We start from the raw sequence: 13,359 nt of genomic DNA on the forward strand, positions 1-13,359 counted from the left end.
TGGGGGGTACTGGGAATTGAACTCAGAGGCACTCAGCTACTGAGCCACGTCCCCAGCTCTATTTTATATTTTATTTAGAGACAGGGTTTCCCTGAGTTGCTAAGTGCCTGGCTTTTGCTGAGGCTGGCTTTGAACTCGAGATACTCCTGTCTCAGCCTTCAGAGCCACTGGGTTTACAGGTGTGCGCCACCCCACCAGGCTTTTTTTTTTTTTTTTTTTTCTTACTTTGAGACAGCGTTTGAATAAATTGCCAAGGCTGGCCTGGAGATTCAGATCCTTCTGCCTCAGCCTATTGAGTTGCTGGAATTATGGGTATGAGCTAGTGCATCTAGTAATATATTTCTTAATAAGATATAACCACATACAATGTGATTGCATTCAATACAATGAAACACATATAAATATACATTTCAGTGAGTTCAGACAAATGTAGACAACCATGTAACAAACACCTCAATTAAGATGTAAAGCAGGGGGCTGGGATTGTGGCTCAGTGGTAGAGCACTCACCTAGCACCACATGAAAATAGGGGTATTGTGTTGTTTCCATCCACACCTAAAAAATAAATATTAAAAAAAGATGTAAAACAGGGTTGGGGCTGTAGCTCAGTGGCTGAGTATTTGCCTAGCATGTGTGAGGCACTGGCTTTGATCCTTAGCACCACATAAAAATAAATAATTAAGGGTTGAGGTTGTGATTCAAATGTAGAGTGCTTGCCTAGCACATGTGAGACACTGGGTTCAATCCTCAGCACCACATAAAAATAAAATAAAGATATTGTGTCCACCTAAAATGAAAAAATAAATATTAAATAAATAAAAAGTACTGTGTCCATCTACAACTAATAAAATAAAAGAATATTTTTAAAAGATATAAAACATTCCTATTGCTCCCCCAAAATTCAAAAGGATTTTTTTTTTTTTTGCAATACTGGGAATTGAACCCAAGACGTTGTGTATGCTACACAAGTGCTGCTCCTGAGCTACATCCCCATCCCTGAGAAGAATTCTTTTCAAAGCCAGTGTTAACTTATGTCATTCCTCCACTCAAAACTTCCTAGTGGCTTTTCTCACCACTGAGAATAAAAGCCTAAGTCCTTGTAATGGTTAATAAGGCTGTTCATAGTTGCCCCTTCCTCCAACTACTCTGACCTCATTTTAAAGTTCTTTTCTCTTGATTCAGTCCACTCCAATTACATTTCTTCCTCCCTGTCCCTTGCAGACGTCAGGCACTTTCTTGTATCAGAGCCTTTACACTTGGCATTCAATCTGGAATGCTCTCCTTCCAGATACCCACTTCCTTTAGGTCTCTCTTCAAATGTCACCTGATCAGAAGCCCTCTCTGACCACCATATACAAAATAACATTACCAACCCAGTGTGGTGAAGTATGTCTGTAATCCCAATGGTTCGGGATGCTAAGGCAGGAGAATCATGATTTCAAAGCCAGCCTCAGCAAAAGTGAGGCACTAAGCAACTCAGTGAGACCCTGTCTCCAAATAAAATACAAAATAAGGCTGGGGATGTGGCTTAGTGGTTGAGTGCCCAAGTTCAATTCCCACTACCCCTCCAAAAAATAACATTCCCCCACTTCCCTGATTTTTTATCCCCTTATCTTGCATTATCATCTTTCCCAATACTTGTCATAATCTGATATTATATATGTACATCTATTTATCTCTCTATATATATGTATAAATATGTATACATACACACACATATATGTTTAAATCTGTTACTGTCTCTCATGTAAGTTCTATGGGAGCTGGGACTTGTGTGCTTGTGTAATGACTCCACTACTTCAAGTCTGTTATGAGGTGAGTGCTCAAAAAAATGTATTAAATGACTGTCCACAGCCACCAGTCTAGCCTACTCCACCATCCTCTCACCTGGACTACATCACCTCCCTCCTAACTGATCTCTTTGCCCAGCCCTTTTTGTCTGGTTTCCTTCAAATCATTTACCACACTGCAGAAATAACTTTTAGAAATTAAAATCAGGCCATCTCACTTTTATTCTTAGAACCCTTTGATGGCCATCCCTTGGCCTTTCAGATAAAGTCCCAAATCCTTGCATGGCAGTGTACTCTCCTCCTTCTCCATAACATCCCCTATGCCAAGTGTAAGGTGTCTACTCTTTGGCTTCGACTACCTGGCCATCTTGGTCTTTTTCCTCCAGTCATGCTGGATCACTTTGAGTTCTTAGCTGAAGCCAGTCTCTCACATCAGGTCCTTAGTATATACTTGTCCCGCTGCCTGGGATACTCTCTCTCCTGTTCACCTTTCAAATCTCAATTTGAGGTTTATTTCCCAAGGGAGGCTCAGACTTTGTAAGCTCCTTCAGAGTCCAGCTACAGTCTCTGCAGGGTGCTGAGGTGCTTCCTCCCTCCATCCCATATTTATTTATTTTCAACTTGTAAGAACAAGTATTTAATTTCCACCTATGAAATGAAGTTGTACCATTTAAGTAAAAGTGATAAAATATTTACTTTAAATATGTTGGTCATGGGCTGGGGATGTGGTTCAAGCGGTAGCGCACTCGCCTGGCATGCACATGGCCCTGGGTTTGATCCTCAGCACCACGTACAAATAAAGATGTTGTGTCTGCCAAAAACTAAAAAATAAATATTAAAAAATTCTCTCTCTCTCTCTCTCTAAAAAAATGTTGGTCATAAGCTTATAAACATGAAAGATACTTCTGAATACACTATTATGTGCTTTTGTGTACTTATCGCTTTTAAGAAATGAATGCTGTGAATCCCAAGAACAATAGTCGTTTGCAGGTATTTTGTGTACTCTTTCAAGTTTCACATATAAGTACTAAAAAACATTATGTGGGAGCCGGGCATGGTGGTGCACACTGTAATTTCAGTGGCTTGGGAAGCTGAGGCAGGAGGATCGTGAGTTCAAAGCCAGCTTCAGCAACTTAGTGAGGCCCTAAGTAACTCTGTGTCTAAAATGCTGCTGCTGACTACTAACTTCTCTAAAATAAAATACAAAAAGGACTGGGGATGTGGTTCAGTGGGTAAGTGCCCAGTATGTGGAATAGTAAGCAAATGTTATTTCTTCACTTTTTTCTCTTATCTTTTTAAGACTAACTTGATCTGTTTTTTTTTTTTTTGTACCACCTATTGAACCCAGGGGTGCTTAACCACTTAGCCACATCCCAGCCCCTTTTATTTTCGTTTTGAATTTTTTCCCCTTTTATTTTTTGAGACAGGGTCTCACTATGTTGCTTAGGGCCTCACTGAATTATGAGGCTGACCTTGAATTTGCCATCCTCCTGCCTCAGCCTGGGATTATAGGTGTGTGCTGTCGCTATCCTTGGATGATTTGTGCTAATTCCATACCTTCCCAGCTCTACCTTCTAGAAGTTAGTAGTCAGCAGCAGCATTTTCTCTTTCATCTTCTCTATTGTGTTCCTGGATCTTTCTCTCAGTTTATATGATTCAAAGTATACCTTTCCCCATAAAGCTTTATTCTACTTTTGAATACATTGTTAAGTATATATTTTCAGGAATAGTAACCAAAAATTGAGCAATTTTAATACTTCTTTTGCTCCTCATGGCCATATTTCTTTCTAAGCTACTTTTCCTCTACCTTGCATGGCAGTGTACTCTCCTCCTTCTCCATCTACCTCTAAATGTCATCTTTTCTGTTCCTATTTGGCTGTTTCTTCCTCTACTCTTTTGATGTTTTTTATGGGATGCTTCCTTAAGCCTCTTTCCCTGTAGGCTCTTGTGTATCTCATGATCCCCATGATACTTTATATAATAGAATGTATCACAATGTATGATGTGGGTTCATGTCTTTGAATTCCTCCACGGCTGGGATTGGGTTAATTCTGGAGATTAAACTCAGTGCACTGATCAGTGTACTAATCACACTTGTTATTATTTAGTGTCCAGTTCTATGAGGGCAGGGTCTGTGTCTATCTTGTTTACTGTTAATATCCCCTGTGACAAGCGCAGTGCAGCTGCTCAAAGAATATCCTTAAATAAGTTAATGTGAATAAAAAAAGAGTTTAGGACTGGGGATGTGGCTCAAGCGGTAGCGTGCTCGCCTGGCATGCGTGCGGCCTGGGTTCGATCCTCAGCACCACATACAAACAAAGATGTTGTGTCCGCCGAAAACTGAAAAATAAATATTAAAAAAAAAAATTTAAAAAAAAGAGTTTAATCTTTATTCTTTCATCTGCTTCCTGATCAGTCCAAATTCTAGTTATTTTAATAATATTTACTAATCATTTGGCCTAACTGCTCTCCTGGCCTCTTGTCTTCCATCTCTCTGCAATCCATACCATGACTGCAACATCAGTAACATTAAAACCAAACCAAAACAAACAACAACAAAAACCCCCACAGTCTACTTGTGTTTCCCCTCCCCAATCCTCTGCTATTTCCCCATTACCTACAGAATATAGTCAAAGCCCCTCATCTTGGATTTGAGGGTTTGGCCCCAATCATTCTTCCTAAATCTCTGATCTTATTTATTAAGTGATTACAGTATACCAAATGCTATGCTAGTTACTGAGTTGGGAAGACAAGCACATCTACTAACTTTAAAGGGCATGATCAACTCTATTAGAGTCTGTGATAGATTATAAGTTTTTAAATTTTTTTTTTAGTTTTTGGCAGACACAACATCTTTGTTTGTATGTGGTGCTGAGGATCGAACCCAGGCCGCACGCATGCCAGGCAAGCGCTACTGCTTAAGCCACATCCCCAGCCCCTAAAAATTTTTTTATAGTTGTAGATGGACAGCATGCCTTTATTTTATTTTTCATTTTTTGTTATTTTTATGGTTATATACATAGTATATTCACAACAATTCGTGTCTTCATACGTGTACTTTGGATAATAATGTCCATCACATTCCACTTATTTATTTTAATGTGAACCTAGTGCCTGACACATTCTTGGAAGCACTCTACTACTAAGCTACAGCCCCAGCCTGGATTATAAGTTTTTCCCTATGCAAATTCACAAGTTTAGAATTGTAACATTCAATACAGTGACCACTAGCCACATTTCAAGTACTCAATAGCTATGTGGGGCTAGCATCTATGGTATTGGACAGCACAGATCATTTCTATATCCAAGAAATTGGGGATTACCTATAGGTGCTTAAGAGGGCAAGGACCATACTGAGGACATGCTCCCTAACCCTAACCCCAACACTTTGGTTTGGGTGTATTTTCAAGTAGTTCTGGCTCCCAAGAGAGATAATGCATCAGAGTACTTTGTAAACTATAATGTGATAAAGAAATGCGATATAATAAATAGGCTTTCATCACAGCTTTGTGTTACTTCAAAATTCTAGCTCTTTTCTCGAACTTCTCCCATCCCCTTAATTTTTGCTCAAGGTTTCTGAAAACACAGGTGAAATGTTTATCCCAGTGCTAAAAATCTTCATAATACTCACCTTGAAGCTTTTAAACCAGGACCCTATCTCAACACCCACCTTTTCTGTCACTTTCCCTGAAAAGAAAGGACACGAATTAAGATTTTCAAAAGAGCAACAAAATATTTATTTTGAGATTTGAGAATTATAGAAAACCATCTAGGTAATGGGAATTGGACCCTCATCAGGCTCTTCTGGGAAATCCGTAGCACCACCCTCTACTGCAGCTCGCTGCTTTTCCAGTTTAGCAATCAATTCTTTCGCTGGATTGAAGACGCCATTGGTCTGCTGGTCACAGACATAGCAGCGCGGGGTGGTGCGGAAATGCTGCAGTGCACATCTCTCGCAGAAATAATGCCTGCACTTGGTGACAACTGGGTTTTGGAAGGTCTGGCGGCAGATGAAACACTTGAATGGTATTTCCTCATCATCACTTCCTACTTCGTAGTTTTCATCCTCATAGACACCATAGCGACCCTCATCAAGCTCACGTTCGATCTGCCACCCGTGCTTGTAATCTGAACGATCATGGAGGAATTTGCAGCTGTCTCCGAAGCCGCAGAAGCCAGTCTCCTTGTAGTCCTTACAGATATCGGGCTGGTAATCCCAGCGCACGGTGGCACGGAGATGCTCAGGGGCTCGGATGGGGCCCTTCCTCACCATCCCAGAGGAAGCATTGCCCATAGACGTATCTTTGGGCTTCATGTATTTCTGATAATTATTGATTCCCCGATAGATCTTGTCATCTTCCTTGCCCCTCAGCTCCTCCTGGATCTTCTGGCTGCGCTCAAAAATGGCTTGTGCGTCACGTTCCTTCTCTGTGTCTAGCTCATAGACGGCTGTCGCCCCCATATCCTCTGGCCCCACTGGTTTCGCCGAGCGAGTGGACTTGTAGACCACGCCGAGACTCTGAGGCTCATTCTCCTCCTCCTCATCACTACTCAAGTCGCCGTAGGCCGCCTTCTGTTTACCACTGCCGCGGGTCTTCTGTATCATTGGATTGTGGGCCACACGCTTCTTTTCCGGTCGGACCACAGTGTTGCCTTCGTCACTGCTGCTGCTGCTTTCCCCGGGCTCCGGGTCGCAGATCCGGCGTTTTCGCCGGCCTGCTGCCCCTTTCCGCACAGGCTTTTTGAAGAGGAAGGTGCATACTTGGTCTGCCGACTTTCCTGGAGAAAGTTGCTCTGCCATTTTAGAGTCCCGAGCTCCGAAACTGCTGTGGCTGGTGGGTTGCACGGAGTTCTTCACGTCACTGAGCGTCTTACGCTCTGCGGTGAGTCGGAACTGAAAAACCAGAGGGAAGAACCTCGAGAGAGCGATAGTGACAGAAGGCTAGTGCGCGAGCCCCTGACACTCTTGAGCCTTGGCGGACTCCGTCGCTTCTTCCGGAGGAAGACAGGGCACCGCCCCTCTCGCGGGGTGCCGCGGGGTTTCCTGGGAAAGAAGCCGAAACCGGTCACCTCTAAGGAACCTAAGGGGTAGGGATTTGGTTTAGATAACCGTGCCGAAATGTGGTTCGAAATTCTTCCAGGACTCGGTATAATGGGCGTGTGCTTGCTTGTCCCGGGAGTGGCCACTGCCTACATCCACAGGTTCACTAACGGGGGCAAGGTAAGGCAACTTCCCCCAACCGGGGAACGACTCCACGGACCGCGGTCCCAAAACAGCGGTGGGATAGGGAGATTGTTAGGATATGGAGTCTCTCTCCGAGGTGGGAGATACCAAGGCTGACCCTCCTCTTTCTTGGTGTTGCCTAAAAGTGGAGGCTTGCGGAATGCACATCTTGCTTTAGTTAGAAATAGATAGTTCCTGGAGGGAGAAGAGAGTGCCATAGGGCAGAGTAGCCTATCTGGTGCTGGAAAGATAGAGATGAAAGAGGTAGGTAGGTCAAAATTCCTAGGCAGAGCGGAGAGGCGTTTGTCATGTTCCCATTCCTTTAGACCTCCAATTGTTTTGGTCGATTTTGGTTTTTATTTCTCATGTTCACATCTCTGTAGCTTCTTAATTTTTTTCCCTACCCATAGTCCCCTCCCTCCGCCATGAAGGTTTTATCCCCCACTTTGCTTTGCAAGCCTTTAGGGAATCACATTAGGATTTTCATTTTTTCCTCGTTCTAGTCCTTCACAACATCTTTAAGTACACTCGGAATATATATAGATTTGTTTTTTGGTTTCGTGATTGTCTTTCACCCGTGAAGTACCAGGTTCTGGTGTTGTATGTCAATTTGGCTTTAGTTTAATTAACTAATTAAGTAAATTTTTAGCGATACTGAGTATTGAATCCAGGGGTGCTCTACCACTGAGCTACATCCCCAGTCCTTCCTATTTTTAATTTTAAGATAGGGTCTTGGCAAGTTGCCCACGCTGTCTTTGAACTTTCAAACCGCCCGCCTCAGCCTCCTGAGTCGCTGGGATTATAGGTTTGCCCAACTAATTTGGCTTTTATTTCAGTGATGATTCCATTTTTCTAGCATAGCACTTATTAAAAGTTGTATGATCCATCTGTTGGGTCACTTATCTTTACAAATTGCAATAATGTTTGTCTTTTATTTGAAGGAAAAAAGGGTTGCCCATTTTCACTATCAGTGGAGTTTGATGGAAAGAGATAGACGCATATCTGGAGTTAATCGCTATTATAAATCAAAGGTAAGATGTTTCTGATGCTAACCATCTGCCAGGCTTGAGGGGAGCTCTGGAACTTAATTTGCATTTTCTTGTCTACTAGTGAGGCAAGCAATCTTTTATGTATTTAATGATTTTTTTTTAAATACTATAGATTGAACCCAGGGGCATTCCTTTTTAAATTTTGAAACAGGGTGTCTCTGAGTTGCTGAGGCTGGTTTTGAACTTGGTGATCCTCCTGTCACAGTTTCCCAGATTACTGGGATTAAAGGCCTGCACCATGAAGCACAGCTCTACTTAATGATCTTCTGTATTCCTTATTCTGTGGATTGTTTACTTATATCCTTTGCCTATTGGATTTGTCTTTTTTATTTATAGTAGTTGTATATGTACTCTGGATTTTAATTATTTTTTTAAGAGAGAAAGAGAGAGAATTTTTTTTAATATTTATTTTTTAGTTTTCAGCGGACACAACATCTTTGTTTGTATGTGTTGCCGAGGATCGAACTCGAACCCGGCCGTACGCATGCCAGGCGAGCGCGCTACCGCTTGAGCCACATCCCCAGCCCCTGAATTTTTTTTTAATATTTATTTTTCAGTTTTTCAGTGGACACAACATCTTTATTTTATGTGGTACTGAGGATCGAACCCAGCGCCCCATGCATGCCAGGTGAGCGCATTACCGCTTGAGCCACATCCCCAGCCACTGGATTTTAATTATTTAAAAATTTTATGTATGGGCTGGGATTGTGGCTCAGCGTTAGAGCATTTGCCTAGCATGTGCAGGGCCCTGGGTTCGATCCTCAGCACCACATACAAATAAATAAATAAAAATAAACGTATATAAAAAAAGGAAAACAGCATTCTTATAAAAATTTTTTATGTATGTTGAATATTTTTCCCAGTCTTCTTTTTCACTTTGTGATATTTTTCATCAGATAGTAGTTTTTAATTTTGATGTTTAGTTTATCATTCTGTATTCTGGGTTTTACATTTTCTGTAACAAATGCCTTTTCTACCCAAGATTATAAGCATATATAATTTCCAAATACTGTTACAGTTTCTTTTTTTTTTTTCCCTCATGTCCTTATTTGATCCAGCTACTGGTCATTTGGGAATATAATGTGAGCAAGGATTTAACTTTTTTCCGGGAGATAGTCAGTTGTTACTGTCATTAATTTATAAAACAGTTTATTTTTATTTGTAATACCATTCTAGTAAACTAAATTTCCATATATGCATGGGCCTGTTTCCTGAATTTGCTCTTCTGTATTCCACTGGTCTGCCAGTTGGCACACTAATAACTTACTTAAAGAATTGTTGTAATTCTGTGTTTGATTGAATCATATTAAACTGCTTTTTTCTGTAAGTCAAAATGACCAAGTAGTAGTATTTTCATATGGCTCAACCTAATAGTATGTTCATATAACTTATAGGAGTAGTTTTTCCTAATAATTCTTTTTAAAAATTTTAGATACTTTTTAATATTTATTCCTTGCTCATTTATTCTTCACAGGGAACCTAGGTAAATATTATTCTCATTTTGTAGATGAAAAACAGAGGGTCAGAGCAAATTAAATTACTCACTGTAGGTGATCTGCCTCTCAATATACTGCTATTTGAGATAACAGAAGTTAGATAGAGTAGTCCTCCCTTATCTGCAGTTTCACTTTCCATATGTCAGTTACCTCCATCAACTGTGATCTGAAATGGAAAACTCCAGAAATAAAGTTATAAAATGTTAAATGCTTTTATTATAATTATTTTTATTAGTTACTATTAAACTCTTACTGTGCCTAATTTATAAATTAAATTTTATCACAGGAATGTATATATAGGAAGAAACAGTATGTACATTTGTGGTTTCAGGCATCCACTGGTGGTTTTGGAATGGATCCCTAATAGATAAGGGGGGATAGCTGTGTCTACTTGTCTAGAGCTGTGTTTCTCAAAGTTTGGTCTAAGAATAACCATCAAGATCATCTGGCATGTGAAATAGGATTAAGATTTCTGAGAGGTAGCTCCTAGAAGTATACTATTTTGTCTTCTCTCAAGGCAATTCTTCCAGTAGTAGTAAACAAAATACCTAGAAGAAATGTCGTCACTGAATAATCTTTTAATTTATAGATGCTGAAGTATTTGGTTGTGACTCTTGAAAAATAGTGTTGTGCTTACAGGGCAAGGATTTTGGAGTTGGGGGTCCTTGTACTTGAATTCTAGTTCTGCTACTTCCTTACTGACTTAAGCAAGTGATTTTTTTAACCTCTCTGAGCCTCTATTTCCTCATCTGAAAAAAAATGGAATGAGGATAATAGTATGTACCTCAAGTTGGCTGTTACTTTATGAAGCAGATTTTACCCTATTATCCTCTGACTCAGAGAGTGCTTTGTGTAAGAATTGAGGTGTTAAAAATAGTTTCTTGACTTTAGTTCTGATTGCAGGGAGGGAAGGGTCTTTTCATGTAAAGTAATGTTTGCTGCTATCAGAAAAGGAAAAGTAGAAATCATTACAGATTATTCTTCTATGGTGATTATAAAATTCATTGCATTTCAATTCCATATTGTTGCAGGATATGAAAACACTTGTTTTAATAAGAGAGAATGCCATTCTGTGACAGTGGAAATAAAGTACATGGTACATCTTTGATGGGAACAGAATTCTCACATTCTCTTTTTTTAAACTGTTTTTCAGGGTTTGGAGAACATTGATTAAGGAAGCATTTTCCTGATTGATGGAAAAAACTCAGTATGGTCATCTACCCCTGCTAGAAGGTTATTTGATATATTATGAAGCATGCAGTGTGTTATGTGATACATAATCAAAATAAAATGAAAACCCAAATAAAATGAAAAAGAAAAATACAAAGGCATTTCTTTCTTTAATATATACTATACGAGTTCAAGCGGTCTACACAGTGTAGCTTTATCACTTTTAAAAACAAAAAAAAGCAAAACCAGGAAGCAGCTAAGCCTTGTACAATTATAGAAATAATGTACACCAAGCACTATCTCTGTACCTAGAACCTAATACATCATGAATGGTATTACAATTATCATTTTAATAGGTATTAATATATTTTTAAAAAACATTTCTTCATGGGCTGGGGTTGTGGCTCAGAGGTAGAGTGCTCGCCTACCATGCGTGAGGCACCGGGTTTGATCTTCAGCACCACATAAAAATAAAATAAAGATATTATGTCCACCTATAACTAAAAAAATAAATATTTTAAAATAAACATTTCTTCAGAGATTGCTAGGATAACGCAGAAAACAAATTTTTTTCCCCTAGTTCCTTTTCTGGGTGGATCCTGCAGTATTTAAAATTTTATTTAGGTGCCTAGGGAGGTAGCTCAGTGGTAGATCACTCGTTAGGAAGTACAAGGTCCTGGGTTAAATCTTTTGCATGGTAGGAAAATAAAATTACAGTTAAGATAGGTTGAAACTCGGGCTGGGGTTGTGGCTCAGTGGTAGAGCGATCGCCTTGCATGTGCGAGACCTGGGTTCGATCCTCAGCACCTCATAAAAATAAATAAGTGAAATAAAGGTATTGTGTCCAACTACAACTAAAAAATAATTAAAAAAAGTTGAAACTGATATCACACCTTCAGCTTTCATTCATTTTGTATAGTATCTATCACAGTATATGCATAAGTGTTGACTTGTTTTAGGATAGAGCAGTATCAACAATCATTTGTTTTATTCAAATGAGTGTAGTGATCCCTTGAAAGAGTTGCATGGGTTTTTTTTAATATTTATTTTTTAGGTGTAGATGGACACAATGCCTTTATTTTATTTACTTATTTTTATGTGGTGCTGAGGACCAAACCTAGGGCCTCGCCCTTGCTAAGCGAGCACTCTACTGCTGAGCCACAATCCCAGCCCATCATATTTTAACATTAAAGGTAACCAAATAATATGAAGAGCTGACACAGTGAAGACAATGCTGCTCTATATGTATACAAAAACAGGTGACATCAGGACTTCTAGGTGAGAACACCAGTTCTTTGTTTTATTGTGGTACCAGGGACAGTAACCAGGGCCTTGTGAATGCTAGGCAAGTGCTGTATCACTGAGTCACATCCCCAATTCACTAAGTTGTTTTTGTTTGTTTGTTTTTGGTACTGGGGATTGAACCCAGGGGTGCTCAACCACTGAGCCACATCCCCAGCCCTTTTTTGTATTTTATGTAAAGACAGGGTTTCACTGAGTTGCATAGGGCCTCACTAAGTTGCTGAGCCTGGCTTTGAACTCACCATCTTCCTGCCTCAGCCTCCAGAGGCACTGGGAATATAGGTGTATACCATGGTGCCTGAATTGAGGAGATCTTAAACACACATATGCTGTGTGATATCCACCCACCTCATTTTACAGGGCAGGAGTTACAGAAGGAAGGAGGTTATATTCACACTTGGTCTTTATTGTGTCACCCTGTGATGGTACAGCAGTGACCTTTTACAGTTCAAGGAAAGCCCCCCCCCATCCTAATGACATTTTTTTTTTTTGTACTGGAGGTTGAACTTGGGGGCACTCAACCACTGAGCCACATCCCCAGCCCTGTTTTGTATTTTATTTAGAGACAAGGTCTCACTGAGTTGCTTAGCGCCTTTCCATTGCTCTGGCTGGCTTTGAACTTCGGATCCTCCTGTGTTAGCCTCCCAAACTGCTGGGATTACAGGCATGTGCCACTACACCCGGCCCTAATGACAAATTTAATGTAACTGCTAGTCATTATTTAGTGTCTCACAGGCCTCATTTGATTGGCTGTTGTGATAGCTATTGCTGGAAAGGAAGAAAGAGGGCAGGCAGTACATATAGGGAATTGTGGATATAAAAGATTTATAGCATTATTAAATCACTAAATCTATTGCTTTTCAAGTCTGTTATTTCTCCACTTTGCCTCTAGGTGGGGATCATCCACTAAATATATCTCCTTAGAGGCTACAAAATGAGAAACAGGAGTTGTTCAGATTCAATGTTAGAATCCAAATTCTTTACCTCCCCTTTTGAAAGCATCTTCTGTGAAGTTGATCTTTATTTTATTTGTTTTTTTTTAATGGTACTGGGAATTGAACCCAGTGCCTCATATATGATAGGCAAACATTCTACCATTGAAATACATTCCAGCCCTGAATTTTAGTTTATATCTTATTGTCTGGGAATGAAATAGATTAAAACAGAAACTAGATTATTAGATTTTGATTGATTCTTTTTTTTTCCAGTGCTAGTGATTGAACTCGGGGCTTTGCACACGTGAGGTAAGTGCTCTACCAGTGAGAAAACACCCCCAATTCTTTTTTATGGTACTTTGAGTTGAATCCAGGGGCATTCTACCACTGAGC

At 40.0% G+C, this 13,359-nt stretch overlaps 2 protein-coding genes across 2 annotated transcripts; one reads left to right on the forward strand and one right to left on the reverse strand.

Annotated features, from left to right (window-relative positions):
- Nucleotides 1-5,497: 5,497 nt before the first annotated feature.
- Rnf113a (ring finger protein 113A) lies at nucleotides 5,498-6,770 on the reverse strand. Its single transcript, XM_027931023.3, has one exon. The coding sequence runs from the start codon at nucleotides 6,589-6,591 to the stop codon at nucleotides 5,560-5,562; it is 1,032 nt and encodes a 343-aa protein (XP_027786824.1). The 5' UTR covers nucleotides 6,592-6,770; the 3' UTR covers nucleotides 5,498-5,559.
- Nucleotides 6,771-6,794: 24 nt separating this feature from the next.
- Ndufa1 (NADH:ubiquinone oxidoreductase subunit A1) lies at nucleotides 6,795-10,886 on the forward strand. Its single transcript, XM_027931032.3, has 3 exons — nucleotides 6,795-7,011; nucleotides 7,956-8,045; nucleotides 10,713-10,886. Exons 1-3 carry the CDS (start codon nucleotides 6,910-6,912, stop codon nucleotides 10,731-10,733), a joined length of 213 nt encoding a protein of 70 aa, XP_027786833.1. The 5' UTR covers nucleotides 6,795-6,909; the 3' UTR covers nucleotides 10,734-10,886.
- The last annotated feature ends 2,473 nt before the right edge of the window (nucleotides 10,887-13,359 follow it).

This window comes from Marmota flaviventris, chromosome X (genome assembly GCF_047511675.1).
Source record: "Marmota flaviventris isolate mMarFla1 chromosome X, mMarFla1.hap1, whole genome shotgun sequence".
NCBI classification, from domain to species: domain Eukaryota; kingdom Metazoa; phylum Chordata; class Mammalia; order Rodentia; family Sciuridae; genus Marmota; species Marmota flaviventris.

Excerpts from the sequence above, each read along its gene's own strand:
- Rnf113a (XM_027931023.3), bottom strand. The coding sequence starts at position 6,591 with ATGGCAGAGCAACTTTCTCCAGGAAAGTCGGCAGACCAAGTATGCACC.
- Ndufa1 (XM_027931032.3), top strand. The coding sequence starts at position 6,910 with ATGTGGTTCGAAATTCTTCCAGGACTCGGTATAATGGGCGTGTGCTTG. Across the intron at positions 7,012-7,955 it reads GGTTCACTAACGGGGGCAAG|GAAAAAAGGGTTGCCCATTT; the intron begins GTAAGGCAACTT and ends TTTTATTTGAAG. Across the intron at positions 8,046-10,712 it reads ATCGCTATTATAAATCAAAG|GGTTTGGAGAACATTGATTA; the intron begins GTAAGATGTTTC and ends ACTGTTTTTCAG.